Source organism: Galendromus occidentalis, unplaced genomic scaffold, assembly GCF_000255335.2.
Source record: "Galendromus occidentalis unplaced genomic scaffold, Mocc_1.1 scf7180000077500, whole genome shotgun sequence".
Taxonomy (NCBI): domain Eukaryota; kingdom Metazoa; phylum Arthropoda; class Arachnida; order Mesostigmata; family Phytoseiidae; genus Galendromus; species Galendromus occidentalis.
This window is the reverse complement of record NW_003805488.1, coordinates 957,641-977,361: the sequence shown is the minus strand read 5'-3', so window position 1 is coordinate 977,361 and position 19,721 is coordinate 957,641. Positions and strand designations below refer to the sequence as shown.

Here is a 19,721-nt window from a genome sequence, read left to right as displayed (position 1 = left end):
AGCTTTTTTGTCGATCTAGATGTTTCGAGAATGCACCGTTGAGTCAAGATGCAAGAAATCGTCACCATGGCTCGGAATAATTCGAATCCTTCGATCTCTTCAGAATCTTCCTGAAGCATGCGGATTAATGCGGGTGTATGCGAGAAAATGCGAATATATGCATATTTAAAAGCGTTATATGCCTATATAAGCATTATATGCCTGAATAAGCATTATATGCATATATATGCATTATATGCATATATATGCATTCCATGCGTAAATATGCGTGATATGCGGATATATGAAAGTTCATGAAAATCCGTGCCCTAGTCAGGATGCTTACTCCCACGCGCCGGATTTCACGGCGCATCCGGTGCTATTACCTCCAGAGAGTACACACCAACATACGACGTCAAAAACTCTCTGGCTCTGTGGAGGTTTGCGGACGATCTCCATACATTTGAGAGGGATGAGTTTTGATTTTTTCTCTCCGAAAAGCGGACCCGAATTAATCGACGTGGGTCTGCGGTTTGCTCCTTGGAGGAGAATACCGTGTCGGGATTCGGGATCGATTTCCTGCAGACTCGCGGCTTGTATGACCGGTACCCTTCAACCGCGGAGACCGGGTCCGTGAGCTCCCAGCGTGCTAAGTAGCGTTTAAGACTGCCAAATCAGCGTATGTAGAGCGTCGTTCCTCTCGGAACCTTAGACCCGGAATTCAGATCGAACGGCTAAAGGATTGTGACCGTTCCAGATGAGTGCACTGACGGATGATCAAAGCACCGTGAGCTTCTGTTCGAGAGCCGCGTAGCCCAACCGCTGTCGCCATCTGGCTCCTTCATCCCCGCATGGATAGAGAGTCGTTCATCGATGTAGATCGGGAGAATATGTATCTGTTCACATCTCTCGGGCGGGCAGCAAATGCCGAGGACCCGCCATCCCGAATCGTTCCATCCAAAGGGGGAACTTGGAGCCTTCGGATTCGGAGCGGCTCCTCGATTGGGAATTCCATTGGTCACGTCGATCTCTGGGTGCGGAGCGATATTGATGAGAAACGTATGGAGACTTGCTAGTCTCTTCTCTTGTCTCTCCGACGGAGAATGAGAATCTACAAGGTTGTAGAGATCGGATTTCTAACCGTATGATCTCCGAAACGCAAGTCCTTTTCTCGGAAGACTCCTCTGCTCCATCGAGAGACTTCATTTTGCGCGGATTTCGTCCACATGGGAAGGAAGCAGAAGTCCATGTGACGGGTCATACGGTCGATAGAGTGCATTTTTTGTGAGCTGGAGTCGCGGCGATCTCCACCCACCGAGGAAGCCTTGGTTCCGAGTGGCGAATTCTGGCTAACGGCCGCTCCCTCCCTACCCTCTATTCGACGCTGACCGCCATCTAGAATACATCAGGCGCGGCTCGATGATCAATAGTAATGTAATATGCGATTGAGATCAGACGTGCAGTGAAACTTATGCGAGGAGTTCCGCGGGCAGGAGCCGTCAGAAGGAAGATCTTCCGTCAGGGGAGAGGGAAGAATGATGTCGATGATCTTTATTGGAATCCCAGGCCTCCCCCTTATAGAATACGACTGTCTGGTATGTGGTGAAAGATGAATAAGTCAGCCTTTGACGTCGGCCTCTCGGGAACGCACCACGATCTTATCCGATAAATCTGAGTCTCCGCTGGATCAGCTCTGGCTCCAATTTCATCGCGCTGAGTCAGGCCTGGATTGTACGGGCCCAAGCTACGTAGATCAGGTCTGGATCACGCGTAGATCTGAGTAGGTCTAGGTTCTCTTGAGGTTCGGAAAGAGGTTTGGCTGAGATAAAACCCGGTGAGCGTAGAAATCATGGTCAAACAGCGATCTGTCGCTGCCATCGATAATGCCGGAAAACTGAATGTAGGAAAAAAGAATTGGACCAGCCCGGTCTAGGAAAGAAGTTGAGCAGTGATCATCGACATCATTGTCTTCACTCTCCTGGACACAGACCCCATTCCGGGGAGTTTTACCCCGCGTTCTTTCTGTACGCTCCGAAGTTAAACTTGGCAGACGTGCTATTTCACGATATATCGGGCATTTGTACGAGCGACCAAAAAGTACGGCGTACAATTTTTGAGGCCGAATTCCATGTCTAGTTTTCCGCCAGCCCCACAAAAGTCTGGATGTGTGTGCGTAAGAGTGTTTGGCTGTACTAGCAGAAGTCGGGCCTTAGCGAGCGAGTGAAGGAAAGGAAGGCACTCCTGCTACTCTGGTGGACAAGAGGAGTTCTTATCCCAATCGGTTCCGAAGTGATAAACGTGTGCTACATCCCAGTGATAGTGTGGGCCTGACAAAAGGCCACAAGAGTTCTGGATCCGTGTCTGTCATGCCCTCGATAGCTGTGTAGATGCCACTTGCACGAGAGTGAACGACGAATTAAGCGAATCGAGCACTTCAATTCGGCGAACCTTCGTGGAGATGGCTCCGTAGAGCTCCACTAAACGATTCATCACGGAGGGGTATATCTACCAAGGTAAGGAATAAACAACCGGCCTTTCCATTCTCGGCCACTTTGTCGTCGCAGCTAGTTTTCTACCCAGTGCTTTGAGTTCGGTGCGGCTCTGGACGTCCTCGGGAGCGCAATTGACAGGTCCGCTCTGCCCTGATTTCGTTACGAAAGTGCGAAACTGTCATTTTCTTGCTTGACGTTCCAGTACATTCTCTCGGAGAGCTCCCTTAACCTCGTTTGGTCGGTGAGCGGGACCGTCAGTGTCCACTGGCTCCGAGCGAGTTCGACGATCAATTCTGTGTCTGTCTGCATCTGTTTTCGATCTTGGTGGCATCGATAGATTTAAGCGGCAACAATTTACGCCACCGTACCCTGTCAATGGCGCAAGGGTCACCATTTCACGTCGTTCGAGCCGAGCTTGTCAAAACGTAGCTCTTTTGGAGCGCCGTAACCCCTCTTTCGTGGATGTGCCCCATCGAAATCAATTGTTGAGCTCGAACAGCGCCGGCAGTGTCGGCCGCCGGTCGTACGGCAGCTGGAACCCTGAGAGAAGAGAATAGTGGACCGCGGCAACGACTGACCAAGGAGTTCCCCAAAAGTGCTGATTGACGTCATTGTTGCAAAGATTGCTGCCCTCTCGGTCAGTCGGCGAAGCAGATGAATCACTCCGCCACCAGCTTGAATTCTTCCTTCGGTGACTCGGAGCCAAACCGTCCACAGGTTTGCGGAAATACCTCGGCGGGAACTTATCGAGTCATTGAATACAAAGGACCTACGATTCCTTGGCAGTTTGTTGTCTCAATCATTGGAAAAAAATATCGTGGGGTCGCTCTCAGCGGGGACGAGCAGCGCGCTCTCAAAAAGGATCCTGTTCCGCAACCCTATTGGGAGGGAAACGAGTTTTACCGCAGAGATATCGGCCAATGTGCCCCGCTGTCTGAATGAAGGGTACTGCCCGATGAGTTCTCCGTGGAGAAGGGAAACTACCGGAACCGGGAACTACCGTACATCATGAATGTCAAAGTACCGAATTCCATCGGTTCATGCGACGGCCTTGACGAGGTCGTTGTCAGTGCTGACGGATGTTGTACGCTCGATACAACTCACGGAGTTCTTCAGTCGCATCGGGGATCTATCTGATTGATCGTTTCCGCCGCTTGGATCCGCATCCGAGGCTATGGATCAATTCCGAACGCAAACGAGAACAAAACATCTGGATAATCGGATCATGTGGCTCCATTAGAGACTCTATTTCGAGCTCCGCCGATGAATGAGAAAACAAGCAGGATACCTGCTCGGGAGCGTGGAAAGAAGCTCGTTAAAGAAAGATTGCAGCGATTACAAGCGTCGCGCACCTGTACGAGAGCTCGCGTCGAACCCCATATCGTTGGAAGAGTCGATGGGGTCGAAAGAAACCTCATCGGTATATCCGGTGGATGTTTTTTTCCACGACAGTTGCCTCAGGTTTTTGGAACCCCAAATCAGTTTCTACATCCCGGTCATCCGGTCCGCTCGCTAGTCCATTTGCGTCATCGGCCTCGAGCAAATTGAGCTCAGCTGGACCAGACTATCAAATCATTGAGGACGATCTCATCAATTATTCAAGACAAACTTTTAGACGGGAATCCCGCTCTCTGGCGAACCCATTGGAACCGGGTTTTCAAACGGCTCGATTAGTCAGCGGAACTCGTACCATAGCCGAGGATTGTTACGCAACACCTCAAAGTGACCGCCAAGAAAATCGAAATGGATTCCGGGGAATTCGACAGAGATGGATGTGACATCATCGATTGGGAATAGTTTCTGGATATCCAGAGAGGTCTATTGAGTCATTTAGTAGAAAGACTTGCGTGAAAGTGAGGTCGATCCGACGAATACCGGGTTTTCCGAGCGGCGCGGATAAGCGACAAGAGGCACCTCAGCTTTTAATATTCATCGACTGTCGGCTATTATGGTGGTTATTTTTTTGCCTCCGCGTGGGTGTGATTCATATAGGTAAGAAGTTTCTTTCCGTCCCCGGCCCGATGACCTTGGGTACGACTGTTTATATTTGTAGTGCGCCGCGTAGTCAAGTAGACGGAGATATTCTTTGTTCCGAGCGTTGGGTCCGCTCAGATGGAGAACTCAGTCATTCACACCGATCAGTCACGAGAGGGAACAGAGCGTGGACTGACGTTAAGCAACATCGTCAGCTGCCGTCGCTTTCTGCGATTTCTTTTGTTTCTGTGTATATCCCTGGGGAGTTTCCACTTCCTAGAGTAGGGACCGACACGGACACGCTTTCCACGTTTCATCGAGGGAGTGTCCCAGAAAGAGCCCATCCGCGTATTGGGCATTGGTCAAGCCTCGAGTGAGGAGCCGTAGTCGTGTCCATCGCATAGCACGGGGACGTATGGCGCGCTAAGCATACGGAACACTCCCCGGCGCTCCGAGAGACAGCCTCCTATACGTGAATTGTGACTGGAAGAGCGCGATCCGATCCTGCGCGAATCACGGAACTCGCGACGGCGGGCAGGTGGGCACCTGGAGTCTGGCGCCGGATTGCTACTCGGCAGACTGGAAAACTTTCCTCCCGACGACTTTGATGTGGGCGCCTCCACTTATTCCGCACCAGTTGACCCTCTTCGCGAGGAGTTCTTGGCAGCAACTCAATTCCCGGGGCAGACACCCTTGTGGTGGAGCTCACGGAACGGAGGCTAAAGCTAGACAATTCAGCGTCTATTCCGGGGGGAAGGGGCATCGCTTGATCAGCTCTGACCAATCAGGGGAGCGCAAAGCGGTCGCAGAATTCTAGCCCAACGCCTAGGATGAGGGTCCCCTATAATTGATTGCTCGGGACACCATATCGAGAGACGCCACGGAATCCCGTGCGGACGAGGCTGAATATTTCCGGGTATATGTAAATATTCCCATTCACTGACCTCGATGATGTTCTCTCGTCGGGGCGATCTCCGCAATTGGCTTCGAATATACTGGTCTGATCGTGATTTTTTCATACTCCTCTTGCTCCTTGAGATACTCGCATGAATTTTTCTTCACGAGGGAAGATGAATCTCATTATACGTAAAGGTCGGAGGATGAAGAACGCAGCGGCGAGGCGGACCGCTGACTTATCCCAGAAGAGTCCGCCCGTCTGAAAAAGACAGGTTAGGCGAATAACCTTCAATTCGGGATAATCAAGTCTATCCATGTGGGTGACTGCGCGTCGATCGCGAGCGTCGGTTTTCTTCAGGAAGTTGGCGGAGACTCGATCGAACCCGGAAACGAGGAAGCTTCGCCCGAGCTCCCGAGCAAAATATGCCATTATGGCAGTGAAAAGCTGCGCCGACGCGACGCGCTATCATCGAAAGCTCGTAAAAGGCACTTGCTGTTTGTATTGTTATTTCCAAGAGCAATAATCTCCGAGCCAGTTCGATCGCACTCGATGCGGTCTGCAATCCTCTCATGCGGCGCTCGCGGACGTCCATCTCTCGGACAGTAAATTTCTGATCGGCTCGCGAATCCTTTCGCTAGACTTGTCACAGGAGCCGACCTGGGTGATATCGAATATCAGGACTCCGACCGCGTCGCATCTCTGTCTGCACTGGAAGCCGATTTTTTCTCGATTCGAAGTCAGAGGATTCTCAAGCTCATGTCGCTGGGCCGCGAGACCCGCATCAAAGCATCAAACGAAAACACACGCAGTCAGGCGCGGAAAATGTCAAACAACCGTGAATTCGTTGCGCGGCGTAAACCTAATGATTTTAATTTGTTTCCCCTGGTATGTCCCTTGGATCTGCCGGCACAGCCGAGTTTGAATTTGCATGTTTCGAATATATCACTCTGAACTGATCACAATCATGAATTCCGGACGCCTACGGAGCACGGCAACGAAGAGTCGCTATTCGGTAGATGAATTTTTTTTAACACTGCACCTCGTTTGATATGTTTTGTTTATTTTTCGTTTTGTAGTTTTCTTCTTCGATCGGCCGTTCCCACCCGCAGCTGACCACCAGACGCTATGGGCAACCAGAGCTCACAGCTAGCGGGTCCGGCCGCAGCCACAGAAGAGCCCGAGTCGCTCCCGCAACTAAAACGAGGTTTTAGTCTTAGGCGGAGTAAACGGCTTTCGAAACGATTTAGGAGCACCAAAAGTGAGTTCGACAGGACAAAGATTCGAAACTTGAACTACCATGTAGCACTACTACCGTGCTCGTCGTCTGTCGCTCTTGTACTCAGCACTAACCGCACGCTAAAATCTTACGTAGGAGGTTTTCGACAAATCCCCGCCCAATGCTCCGGACTTTCTTAACAATCAGTTACCCATCCCCCGGATATGTATACGCTTAAATTCTCGCCATCAATCGTTTCGGATGCTATCGCTCAGAATGCCGCTTCTAATAGTAACGCCCACGCTGTAGCACACGGTCACTATCCCATCGACCCAGTGCGGTCTGCAATTTCTCGATGATGGGGCTCCCGCGTTGGCTGCAAATACGAGCGATTCACCAGATCGACGTCATTCTGCGGCGGTCGAGCTCGAGCCGACGGGCAGCATACCTGCCCTGACGTACAGACGACGTGTAACACGCGACTCCACACGCAATGATGCACGCAATCCGGCTCGTCGCTGTTTCGTGATAGAGCACGGATTGTATGGGCTTGTGATGTCACTAACTAAGTACCTACGTCCGAGTCTCTCGCTCTCCTCCACTTTCGCTCGCGATGCACGACGCATCCCGCCCCGCGCCTTTGTTTTATGGTTGATTTGCTTGTGTTCGGGCAGTCGGGAGCCCCATCGATTGTTCGTAATTCCGGGTTTGTCCGAGCGTGCTCGAGGGTTCTCTGTCGAGCAGCTGCACGGTCTGTACCTCTACACCTGCAGCGAACTTCGATCGATCATCGTGCTCCGGGCTCTTGAGGTTCAGGCGCTCAGCGAATATGCAGGCCTGAGGAATATTCCGGTCGACGCTGCCGTCCTCTACGACCAGGATTCACTTCGAAATATGCTTGACAGGATCTGTGAGGAGACTGACCCTTGCGAATACTGAAGGGGACTCGAGGGGAGACTCTCCAAAGTGGGGCTTATTCCCTAATCCATCTCGAGAAGAATAATTGCACCCGAGATGATCCCAAACCGTTTGGGAGTTCCTGGCGCATCTTGGGGTCTGAACATGTTCCGACATACTATGATGTCAAGCATCGATATCTCCTGACGTTCAATCGTTTCGAATCGCCAACTCCGCCGTTCGATTCGGCTTATGCCGAATCATAGATAGAGAGAAAGAGATGATACCCTATGATCGCTTTATTAACCTTTCGAAGATGTGTTTCGAGCTAATCTGTCCGCAGGAGTTTCCAGCGAACTCATGATGGTTATTCGTCTACTATCATTCATCATTCAAATAACCTTTCAGGCATGGACCGGCTTCGGCGGAGTTTCCGGGAGTCATTTCGTCGTAAAAAGGATGTCTCTGAGACGTGTAGTCCGCAACTCTGGGCGGCGGACGAGATCGCTGTTCGTCAAGGGGACTGTTCATTTCACGTCAAGTACCTCGGATCTGTGGAAGTGTTCGAGTCCAGAGGTAAATTGAGCCACAGACGGAGGGCTCGTCTAAGACACTCAAATACACAAAACGAAGCACAGTCGTCAAACTTCGATGCAATGGTCTAGGGATGATCGAGGGCTAAGGAAGACAATTATCCAGAATCACTTAGGTCTCTTAAAGGGGGTAGGGTTATTTGTAAGCTTTCCGATGAGGACATCCCTCTCCTGCCACCGATCGATGGGTCATTCCTCTACGCAGCTCTGAGCAGGCGGAATCACGTCGAAAGTACGTTTCCGAAGACATGATACTAAGGCCTTAGCAGAGCACAGCCTCAGGATGTGCGCCGTAGTGCGAAGAATATCTATCACTTCTCTCAGCCAACTCGCGCCTTCCATATCTACCCAAAGAAGCACCGAATGATATAAATAAACTTGTCGGCGTCGCTCCTCGTTGGGAAAAATAGTCGAGCGATTCGGGAAAACTGTTTCCCGTGGTCTTGCGGGAGAGGAACTCACTGCTTCCTGCTTCCATCCCTCGATTGGGCTGAGGAGGAACTTCCCAATCATTTTTCCTCGATGAATCGTCCTCTCCCGTGGGAATCCTGCAGACGGTCCCTGTTCTCCCGCCCAACTTTGAAATTAGTTCAGAAAGTATTTTAAAGGGTGGGTCTCTCCCGATTCCCGAGCTGTTCTCCATCACGAAACGATGCGATGAAAGAGCGTTGGAACCGAGTTCCGTGGGATCGAATCGTACCTGCAGCCGATGGAAGGGGCGAATGCAGCCGAGCTAGAAGTGATCGCCCGAAACCTCAGTACAGTCGGCTCCGTCCTCTCGCTTTCGCGTCAACAATGGAGGAACAAGCGACTCCGGAAGGCAGCGAGCCAACTCGGGACTAGAACGTTTATTCTGGTCGAAGGGCCGATGCATCCTGAGAATCAAATCGACCGATATCCTTTAATGAGATTCCCGAATGACCCGATCTCGGAAATCGTTCGACAGACCAACACTCTCAGCCGAGACGGATCTGTTGGCATTTCCTGGAATTCATCCGCGACGGTTGTGCCGACCGACGATCAATTGTCGTCGGTTGTGTGAAAGTCAAACGTCCTGAACAGTCGAGTCTCATGTCTCATTCGAACGCTTCACGTTCATAGCCTATGTTTCCTCCCGAGTCCATCGATCGTTTCTCAGCGAGAGCGGCTCCCCGACGAGACGGTCTGGGGAAGGATAATTGATTCTTAACTAGTTCAGTGGGGTATTAATAGATGCGACACGATTGGTTGCAACAAGTATCACGAGGGTGCTCACTCGATCCAGGAGCCGGAGTTTTGTGCGCTGAGAATCTAATCAACCCAGGCCAGGAGCCTTGAGCTTCCGCATTGAATGAGAGTTGGTCTTGGGATCCCGAATAGTAGAGTGGTTTCAGAGATGCTTGTCCACGCCGTCCGCTCGTACGTATCATCTGCAATGTTTATGCACGTTTCCCCCGAGATCATGCCCAACAACAGCCTCCGAGAATCTCCCTCCCTTGACCGGTGGGAATTCTCCTTCTCGAAGCTGTCAGAATCAGGAATTCGGCTCTGGAATCTCGAGGGCCATTTCGGCGGCTTACCAATGGACTGCGGGTGGCGGGAGGCCAGGTATTAGCGACCACGTCTCCCAGATCAGGGGACCCCTGAGAGGAATCGACCGGCTCCGCTGAATTCCCTTTCGGTTTCCAGGCATGACAGTCTGCGAGGAAGCGTTGAAAACCCTCCGAAACTCGAGAAAGCGACCGGTGAAAGGCATATTATACGTTACAGGTAAAGATCTTTAGAGGACCGCGACTTGACCTTGCATCTGCATTTTTTTTTTAAAGAAGCATAAAACTTTTCTCACTCCTCGGTCAAGAGGATTGCGGAACATGGAATGATTTACATACCTGAGTTCTTGCCCAGCCAGAAGAAAAATTTTTCGCAGGCCTATAACTCCCGAGTCTGATTACCCCTTTTCACAGGCGATGGACTTCGCGTTGTTGACGACGAGACCAAGGATTTGATCCTAGATCAAACGATAGAAAAAGTTTCCTTCTGTGCTCCCGATCGAAATTACGAGAAAGGTTTTTCATACATTTGTCGAGATGGTAAGCGTTCCGCAGAGTCGCTGCGAGGCTTTTCCCTGGAAGTATGATTCGCTCCGAGCATAGGAAGCAGCAACCGGCGTGACCTGTGGCTCGTTCGCTCATTCGTTTGCTTATATTGAAACAAATTGCAGGCACGACACGCCGTTGGATGTGCCACGGATTCCAAGCAATAAAAGATTCCGGCGAACGTCTTTCGCACGCCGTCGGTTGCGCATTCGCCGTTTGTCTCGAACGGAAGCAACACCGAGACAAGGAATCCAAAGAGGCAGCTTTACAGGCGGTGACCTTGCAGCAGGGTCATCAAGGTCAACCCGGTTATCCCTCATCCGTGACGGCAACCGTCGCCACGACGGCCACCCCCGCCACCAACGCAACGAAGGAGAACAATAACTTCAGAAGAGCAGCTTCTATGCGCTGCACTTCTTCAGCTATTCGTGCTCCGATCGATCCTCAGGTGAGATCTTCGCCCGAATCCTTGATGTGATCGCGGTGAATAATTATGAAACGTAGAAGGCCGTAATCTGGCAGAACCCGTGAGACTCCGTCATCTGATTCCTGGAATTGAGTGATCCTCAAATTATATAAATATTCCATTTCGATTGTCTTAATTATATTAATGTAATAATACATGATCGGCCGCGAGTGAAATCAGAGATTTTCTTCCGCAGGAGTGTAAACCGTCCCAAATTCCTCCGGTGAAAGCCGTAGTGAATCCGTACGCAATCGAGCGACCTCACGCAACCCCGTCAATGCTTGAGCGGCAGGGCTCCTTTCGAGGCCTGGGCACTCTGGGTGCTCAGTCTCCTTTCAAACGCCAGCTGTCGCTCAGGATCAACGACCTGCCATCGAATAGACAGAGGCAACGTTCAATGAGCCTCGATACGGAGGCTACCCAAGGACTCGTTAGGGATGCCGGAGGTTACCTCCAACAGGCCATCCCCGAGAGCTCCCCACTGGGCAGTCAGCAGGCGTTGAATGACGGTGGGATCAATAATCCTGTCTCTGTGCTGTCGACGTCTCTCCCGCAGAACCCCATTGGTGTAACCGGTGGCGTTGTTGGCGGAGCACCGGCCGCTGTTGGAGATGCGGAATCTAGCCTCGACATCAGCGCCATGTGCCAACAGTTGTCACTGGGGCTAGATCTGCTAACCTCGAACACCGAGAGTGCGTCCACTGCAAAAACCACCATTTCATCACAACCCCTAGACCCCTTCGATAGTCCCGTGCATAACGGCACTTCATCAGGTGACTTCTCTGGCTCGACTTATCGATTTCCACGGCAAACTGAATACTTCCCCAGGATTCAGCGCCCGCCCTTGAGATCGGAAGGAACATCTAGAAATTAAAACACCCTCTCGCTTCCAGGTTTCCCAGATCTGACCTTGCCCCCCACCTCCACGAACCCCTGGGCGGGTTCTAGTTCTAGTGGGCGCGGTAGTTCCGCGTCTTCTGTCTCTTCGCCGCGACTCCCGCACCAGCGAGCAGGTCAACTCGGCCAGCTGCGAAGTCAGAGTCTGTGCGATCCCGCACGAGCAGATTCCACGATTCCTCGATACTCTTCGACAAACCCCTTCATATCCGACATAGCTCTTCAAAAACAACAAAAGGTCACAAACACGGCCTTCGAAGTGAGATTGTAGATTAGCACGGGATTAGATGAGTGAAAATATTCCATAATCCTTCCTTAGCTCCCTCTACCAGCTCGACTAGAACATCGACGTCAATGTTAGCGTCCGAGACTGCTGCAAGACTGCAGACGAATAGCAGCAGCGCTGACGACAACAAGGAGATCTATGAGAGAGACAGCTCCAACACAGAACTGATTTGCCGTTCTATTGGCGCTTTTCCATAACATTTTCCCTGCATCAAACCCGGTCTCGTGATTTTACCTGTTGGGAGGACGACGGATCGAGGGCTCGATGTCGACGGAGATGATTGCGGACTCAGCCGCATCGTTCCTTGTCGGTGACCTCTGATTATTCGTTTCGGAGGACTCAGTCAGAAAGACGGCTTCACCATCGAGAATATTTTATTTATTATTCTTCGGTCCATCCAATCACTGGCGGCATACGACACCGTCGTATTCGATGGCGAAACAACCGCTATATCCCAGTGCGAGGATCCTGCAACCGCCAGCTCAGTGACATTGATCGGTCTGACTGTCGATATTCGGCAACGCCGATCTCCTACAAAACGAATCATGAAAAAGCCCCAAAATACAGTGAGATGTTTCGGCTCCCGTTTTGGGCCTCTAGAAACAGAGAGAGGTGAGGAGAGAGGGTCAGGCCTCGTAGTTGATCGACGGCTCGAAAACGGCTCGTCTTACGCAGTGAGATAACACACTTACAGCTACGGGACTTGGTAGGCCGGACTAATTTTCTGATGAACTTTCTGTGTCGTCCGCGCTCGGCGGGGCTGAAGCGAACCTCTCGACAGGTAGCGCTCCTTGGTTCGAGTAGACGATGATATCATTCTGAGGTGGATAGTCTGGCGAGAGGAAAGAGCTGCAAGGAGCCCAATTCCGCATTAGTCGGCACATTTCGCAAAGCATTCCATAAGAACATTGCTCCGATATCGAGTGTAGGGAAAACATCATCAAATGACAACACATCGTTTCTGCATTTCTCACTTCTGACCTTTCCAACGGCATTCGACGGCAGCGGAGCTCTGCTTATATGCATTGTCTGCTCTAGGAAGGAATTGAGAGAGAATTGAAAGAGAGTAAGCAATCATTGAGAGAAATCCCGAGGGGAATCGTTCAGTGATCGCTTCTTCGGATTTCAGGCCTAATCTCGAGAATCGCAGTGACTTGAGGTTTTATTTCAAGGATAAGCCATTCAATCAGCCAACAAGCGGCTGATTGAGAGCTTGCCGTCGCGGAGGCGTCGACGGGTCCCCATGCAATTTTGTAGAATTTTCATCGTTCCCCAAATCGTTGTCAATCCCGGTTGCTGATGATCTGAGAGAGTGTAATCCTTGATTTACTGTGCGGGGACAGGACGGCCGCAAGCGTGTGACCTGCCCGAAGCTTGCATAAGGGAGGGAAGCTTCCCTATGACCGTCCGCCCTCTCGAAAGCTATATCGCAGCTCTTGTCCAGAAGTTATAAATAGAATTATTAACTTATTTATATTTAAACGCTCGCCGATTGTCGCAGGCGGATTGTGCGGATGATCTTAGCCGGACGCGAACCGACCGGAAAACAGTTGAACGGAGGGGGATACAGTTACTTACAATGATGATTATGATGACTCCATCATGGCAATCATCATGATTGCGTCGATTGATCAGATTATTATCTTTATTATTATTGTATACCTTAACAGCGGTCGGGGATTTTATCGAGGCAAGCTAGAGATTATATTGCTGTGGGATACGATCCATCCTAACGATGAATTGGTCAGCCTGGCTTTTGTGTGTCGGCTTTTGCGATAGTGCAGAGATATATGATGATCAGGTTAAGGATGAGACTTGTATCTGAGCACCAAGGCCAATAAAGTACCCGTAAATACAAAGCTCGCTGATTTGTGCTCCCTACCAGGCTTCCCGAAGAGAGCGATATCATCCGTATGATGTTGTTCAACTTTCACGCTTTTTCAGGAATTTACAACGCCGAGCTGAGAGTGGGTCATTTCAGCCGCTAGGAACTGATTGGGCAGGCAGGAGGGCCTCGACCCGCGATAAAATTCTTCGAAATCGGCAGGAAAGCACTGAATCGGTATCGAATAAAGACCGAAATTCGTAATCTTTGACGCGCTGATAGAAATGAGCATTTTCGATCGCGGCCTTCTCGTTATCATCGACGACAAAACGAGCCTCAGAGAGACACGCTCACCGCGATGGGAGAGATTCTCCACTTCATACCGCGGGGAAAAAGAGATTGGGGGAGAACGAAAATATTCCGGTATTTTGAGCATTCCGCCTGAAGATGTACAATCTATGAATAGGTTTCCGCCTCTGCGCTTGCCGAAAGTCAAGGAAAAAAATATATCATTTCAGCCTTCTCCTTTATTCCTTCTCATGCGGAGGAACACCAAGCACGACATGTCTGCGTGGTTCGAGGATACCCGCTACGAAATTCAGAATACTCTACGCTTCATTATACAGCCCCATATTTCGCTTTTCATTCTACCATGTCACCATCCGAAAACAGCTCGCTCCCTGAGAACTTTGCTGCCGAAGCGGGTCCACTCTCTGCTGGTGATCCAGAGTTCTTGACTAGTATCGAGATGAGTCATGAGAGCAGCTCCTCGCCACACGCAACAATCAGCCGGTAGGTCTTTCGGCTGGGTGGAAATCTCGATGATATCGTCTGGAATGAGCAATCGATGAGCGAGACCGGACTCTTTCTTCCTCTTTATATGTTTGTCTAGCAAGAACGCTGCTGATGAGCTCTGAGTATGGCAGAGGACTGAATACTCCAGCAAAGGATGGAACGAGCACACCGTACGATCGTTCGAACCGCGGAAGCCATTCCGCCGCGGAGAGATTCAGAGGATGTGCCAGGAGCAGAGGCTAGCGGCCAGACGTTTTCTCGTGTTTACCATCATCCAAAATAAAAGTCAGAGCGTTCGCGAGCACCTCAGCAGACTTCTGCTCAATGCGCTACTATCGGCCGAGAGCCAATGCTGGCATCGCTCCAGCGTGAGACATTATTTAGTTTTGAGAAAGCCAACGTCTTTGTCGCCGAAAATATGTACGTTGCCGTGTCTCCTGTGTAGCTCTCGTGATGTCTGAGAGTAGAGTCGGTGAACCCTCGATGCAAGATTCTGAGTCCTCGAGAGCCAATCCACCGGAAACTTATAATTGAGCTATCCCAGCAATGAGCCAATCTAACGCTCGAATTTCCAGTGGATACCGAGAGTCGAGAATCTCGCTGGCATTGGAGCCGTATGTTTCTTGCTTACATTGTGTCGGATCACCGAATCCGTCCCCTTCCTTGATCATTTGAATTAGCTGACACTGGTTGGGAGGCGACCAGGGCTCCGGTGAGCTCAGAGTACGTTGACTCGTGATCGTCCCCGACTCCCGATGATGACATAACCCGTTATCGCATCGCTCCGATGTTGGACCGGGCTGTTCGAAGAGAGAGCCTCAGCACTCAGCAGTCGTTAGTGTGTTGAACTGTTTGTGCGGCGTGCGGCTCCGTGGTTTTTTATTTCACACGAGCCGCGGTTTCGCATGTCCATCCTCTCGACATCGACGTCATCGGTCTTCGATGTCGTGCTCAGCTGTAATCGAACGAACACGCACCCACGTGATTCGCGCGCTGGCTGTCACCCGTTAGGAGAGCGCATGAAACGGGCGATCGGAACAATTATTGTCCGTCGAAGATCCAACCTCGAAACCAGTGAACTGTGATGACAAATAGTTCCGCTCATGCGCTGTACCGATCTGCGCTATGAATTCATCGCCTGCGAACTGAGCACCTCGCTTTCGAGTCCACGGCGCGCTCGATGCCGGGGAGCTGTGCTGCTCTCACTCGCAGAGTGACAACGAAGTGCGTCAGTGACTCTCCGGAAAACTTCTTCCCCATCTACGTTCATTTGTGTTTGTTCCGGTGTTCAGAAGCACCTGGGCAGTAGCGGAAAGAGTGGGGACTCTCCATTCGCACAACGAAGAATTCCTCCGAGTCAGCTGACAGCGACAAGGATTTCCACCTCCGTAACCCGAAACCCTCATAGTGTGAAAGGGGAGCCCACCGGGACCCGAAACCGATGTCGACAGCCATGGATACGGGAGATTCGAGCGGGGAGATGTCGTCGGCGTCGAGCGTCGACTTCGACGATCCCATGGATTGGAAAGTCGCTGCAGTACATGGGGTCGACTCCGAAACGAAAACATCTTCTCTCACTTATCGGCCACGCCGTTTCATTGCGAAGGGCAATTTCGGTTACATAACGCGAATCCTGACGTCTGAGAGGGAAACTTTCGCATTGAAGCAAATCGACTTGAGGACTCGAGCCGCAATGCAAGAGATAAATATCATGCTGCTCCTGAAGCACCCGAATCTAGTGAGAATCAAGTACTATTACAAAGAGCGTTTCACTAAAAACCACATCCGAGTCTTCATCATAATGGAGTTCCTTCCCAGATCGCTCGTGGAGCACATAATCCGCCGCCACGAAAAACAGCTGATGCTCATGCACGAGGAAATCGCTTCGATCATGTTCCAAATTCTCCGGGGCCTCGAGCACATGCATAGACGGAACATCGCTCACCGTGATATCAAACCGCACAACGTCCTTATCGACGTGCACCAACAAATAGTGAAAATTTGTGATTTCGGTTCCGCGAAGAACATCAAGGACCCGAAAAGCCCCAATCTGACGTACGTGTGCTCTCGGTGGTACAGAGCCCCGGAGCTGCTTCAGCAGAACGCCGAGTATACAACAAAAGTGGACATATGGTCGTGTGGCTGCGTCCTGGGCGAACTCGTCCTGCTAAGGCCCATGTTCCGCGGGGCCGACACCGTGGATCAGTGGGCGTGCATCAGGGACATCCTAGGATCTCCCTCAGCCGAAGAAGCTAAGGAGATTGGCATGCGACCGGGCGTGAACGACCACCAAGTGCAGAGGAAAAATCTCAGCGATATTTTCGGGGATAGAGCCCCCCAAGCCGTGATTGATCTTTTCGAGAAATTGCTCAAGTATGCTCATCGTTCCCGGCCGACTGCTTGGAGCGCACTGGCTCATCCTGCTTTCAATGTTCTCAAGAATCACGAATTCCGCTCTTCTTACCCACACTTGTTCAACTTCACCGACGAGGAGCTCACTTACGAGCCCGACATCAATCAGCCGTTCCAGGCGGAAATCTAGGTCTTTGACTCGCCGTCGAGTCTGTTTACCGATGAACAGTCTACTCGGATAAAGCAGCTCGATGCGAGCAAGGAAATCTTTTGTGGAAACAATGTTCTTCTTCTGAGTTCCTAGATAGAGATCGATGCGGAGAGCGTAACCAATGTACCTTTGAACGATTGTGGCATCCGCGTGGAAAGACGATTCTTTAACCATTTGGCCACGCCTTTGAAGTTGGCTAGTCCTCCACCAACGATGAGAATGTTCGACAGCATTTTCCTTTTAACGTCCTCGTTCTCGCACCGGTCGACAGACTGCAGCAAGACGACGTCGATTCCGAGTACCTGTGATGTGAGCAAGTAGAGTTTGCAACGGATTCGATCCTCCACGAATGTCATATCAAGATATACGCGATAATGTATCAGACATCAGTTAAGGATAGTACGGTATCGAGGATAAAACGCAGAGATGTATTTTCATTTTAGTTACGGGCCCGAGTCACCGTCTCCGAGCTGAATCGAATCTTTGACATGACGTTCTGGGTTCGGTATTTGCTGGAACTTTCTCTCACCTGCGAAACTGGGATCGTTTCCTGACGGACGGGATCTTTGAGATCGACAGGCATTCCATCTTCGTCTTCCCCATCTTCGAACTCAGCGTCTCCTCGACGTCGCTGAGTTTGTAGAATATAGAAATCATCGTGGGGATCTTGGGGATCCGCGGCTTGAGGCGCGTAGAGATGGCTTCCCTTATGTCCGGTCAGAGACAGAACTTCAGGAGCGAAAAAACCAAGAACACACTTCATCGCCTCATCCTGAACTGAGACCGGGAAGACTTGGGGACCAGCTCTCCCAGGAGGCGAATAGGCGACTTCCCCGTCGACCGAGCCGCAATGGTCGAGGTCTAGGTGGCAGAATTTTTCTTTGACCTTCTCCAATAATCGTGCGTCGTACACAATATCGGGGTTGGGGTTCCGCCACTGCATACCTCCCTGCAAAACACGGCGTGAGTATTTTTTCGCGGGTTCGATCCGGAGGGAAACGATCGGAGTTAAGCTGTCACTTCCGATGAACTTACGGGAATCGCATTTACGCACCTTGAAGAGAAAACACATCAGCTGGGTCATGTCGCCTCCCCCGAATTCCATGAGGACTCGCGTCTGTTTCAAGGAAATGCCATCCTCCACACAAGCAACCAGGGTTTTCGACTCACCGACGTCGATTACGCACGCTGTGGGATTTCCAGCTCCGAAAGCAGCGCACACGCCTTCGAGGTGAACGAAAACTTTTCGGAAGCCCATCTCGTTGAACATCATATCGAGCATTCGCTTGACGTGTTCACCAATGTACACGTCGCCTATGACCAGAACCGCGCAGAGGTTTTTCGGTTCTGCTTTGAGTTTCTCTGTCACGGCCCACATCCAAATGTCAAAGAGATCATGGAGAGCGGAGAACATGCTCCCGCCAGGTCCTCTATGGAGGTGCAGTCGACCTTTTTTCATTGGCCACTGCAAATTGAAGTTCGCTGATGGGGACAGATTGAGAGCGTCCTCGCCGAAGACGTTTTGTTGCGTTTGTTCGGGTTCGTGATAATCGCTTCCGATGTCTAGCGTCACACGACCGACGTTGAGAGGATCCGCTTCATCGATATCGGACCTTTTGACTCCTTGTGAGGTATCGCTGTTAGCGAGGACGTTCCCCAACTGCTCCGCCTTGTCGTTCACGTAGCGGAATAATTCCTGTGATCGGATTGTCTGGAAAGGTTGCGACTCAGAATCAGACCCTGCTGCGGCTCTCTCAGCGATCAATTAAAACGACGCGACGGCGGATATTATGCCCAATGGCCAGGCTTCGAATCCTCCTAACCGATGAGTTCTGCCACGAGAACATCAGATGCAGTCGGTACTCACTTTCGGCAGGTATGGCTGAGATTTCGGGGCTGAGGGAGTCTTTAGCCGGCGAGCGACACAATGCGGGAAGACAAGAGGAGCGCTCTGAGTCGCGAACCCTATGCGGAGGTTTCTGCTGCCCGGATGGATCACGATGACTTCTGATGGCTTGGTCCATGTCGCCGAAGGGTCCTCCATGTGGCAACTGCAAACGAAATCGTCCTTTATGCTAATGAATTTGGCTAGGGCGCGCATCTCCTGTGTATAGAAGGCACACGTCGCGAAAGTTCATCCACAGATGGGAAAACACTGCGAATGCTACCGGAAAAAAATCAAGGCGAGCCTGACGAATGTCCATCCATAGAGCGATCGATGGGAAACTGAGCAGAAGCGTTCATCGTGAGAATTCCTTCCAAGCCGACAGACGGGACTCCGTAATTCTAGTGTTTCCGGGTTCGTTGGGACGGGAGCTCTACGGTGCTCCAGAGGAGCGCTCAAGGTTTCTCGAATATCAAGGTTCGGCGGGGCTTCCACGCCACGGAATACTCACCCCGGCTCGGATGATTCACTGCTGATCCTCGTGATCAAAGGGCGGGAGAGAACGTACGCTGAGCGAAATACTCATTGGAAGTGAACGACTTGTGAGAATTATTGAGTGAGCTTTTCCGCCGACATCTGTTTGGACATGGCAGTAGCTCAGAGCCGAGCACCCAGCTCATTGCCGTGGCGCGCATCGACCGACTCTCGGCTCTCGGCTTTCGGCACACGAAATGATAGGCGCGCCAGCGAGGGACTCCGTGTGCCACCGAGTGTTGTCTCGCAGCAATTGCTTCTCGATGCGCGCGAGCTCCACGCGCGGGAAATTTCTCTCGTCTGGGGATCGCAATCGTCGAGTATCTCATATCTCAAGCGACTTTCC

At 51.2% G+C, this 19,721-nt stretch overlaps 3 protein-coding genes across 3 annotated transcripts; 2 read left to right on the top strand and 1 right to left on the bottom strand.

Moving 5' to 3' along the window:
• Window positions 1-6,519: 6,519 nt before the first annotated feature.
• On the top strand, window positions 6,520-11,758 carry numb (NUMB endocytic adaptor protein). The gene is made up of 7 exons (XM_029112417.1): window positions 6,520-6,601; window positions 7,865-8,032; window positions 9,718-9,798; window positions 9,993-10,118; window positions 10,250-10,572; window positions 10,787-11,363; window positions 11,484-11,758. The coding sequence occupies exons 2-7, from the start codon at window positions 7,867-7,869 to the stop codon at window positions 11,756-11,758; spliced, it is 1,548 nt and encodes a 515-aa protein (XP_028968250.1). The 5' UTR covers window positions 6,520-6,601; window positions 7,865-7,866.
• Window positions 11,759-14,107: 2,349 nt separating this feature from the next.
• On the bottom strand, window positions 14,108-19,469 carry Arp8 (Actin-related protein 8). Its single transcript, XM_029112408.1, has 6 exons — window positions 19,353-19,469; window positions 18,824-19,007; window positions 18,007-18,667; window positions 17,486-17,901; window positions 17,084-17,258; window positions 14,108-14,429 (listed from the first exon to the last, which is right to left on the bottom strand). Exons 2-6 carry the CDS (start codon window positions 18,998-19,000, stop codon window positions 14,254-14,256), a joined length of 1,605 nt encoding a protein of 534 aa, XP_028968241.1. The 5' UTR covers window positions 19,001-19,007; window positions 19,353-19,469; the 3' UTR covers window positions 14,108-14,253.
• On the top strand, window positions 15,604-17,256 carry LOC114828404 (protein kinase gsk3-like). The gene has a single exon (XM_029112409.1). The coding sequence runs from the start codon at window positions 15,835-15,837 to the stop codon at window positions 16,933-16,935; it is 1,101 nt and encodes a 366-aa protein (XP_028968242.1). The 5' UTR covers window positions 15,604-15,834; the 3' UTR covers window positions 16,936-17,256.
• Window positions 19,470-19,721: the final 252 nt, after the last annotated feature.

Excerpts from the sequence above, each read along its gene's own strand:
- numb (XM_029112417.1), top strand. The coding sequence starts at position 7,867 with ATGGACCGGCTTCGGCGGAGTTTCCGGGAGTCATTTCGTCGTAAAAAG. Across the intron at positions 9,799-9,992 it reads AGGCATATTATACGTTACAG|GCGATGGACTTCGCGTTGTT; the intron begins GTAAAGATCTTT and ends CCCTTTTCACAG. Across the intron at positions 11,364-11,483 it reads GCATAACGGCACTTCATCAG|GTTTCCCAGATCTGACCTTG; the intron begins GTGACTTCTCTG and ends TCTCGCTTCCAG.
- LOC114828404 (XM_029112409.1), top strand. The coding sequence starts at position 15,835 with ATGTCGACAGCCATGGATACGGGAGATTCGAGCGGGGAGATGTCGTCG.
- Arp8 (XM_029112408.1), bottom strand. The coding sequence starts at position 19,000 with ATGGAGGACCCTTCGGCGACATGGACCAAGCCATCAGAAGTCATCGTG. Across the intron at positions 17,902-18,006 it reads GTGTTTTCTCTTCAAGGTGC|GTATGCAGTGGCGGAACCCC; the intron begins GTAAATGCGATT and ends TTTTGCAGGGAG. Across the intron at positions 17,259-17,485 it reads AAACGATCCCAGTTTCGCAG|GTACTCGGAATCGACGTCGT; the intron begins GTGAGAGAAAGT and ends CTCACATCACAG.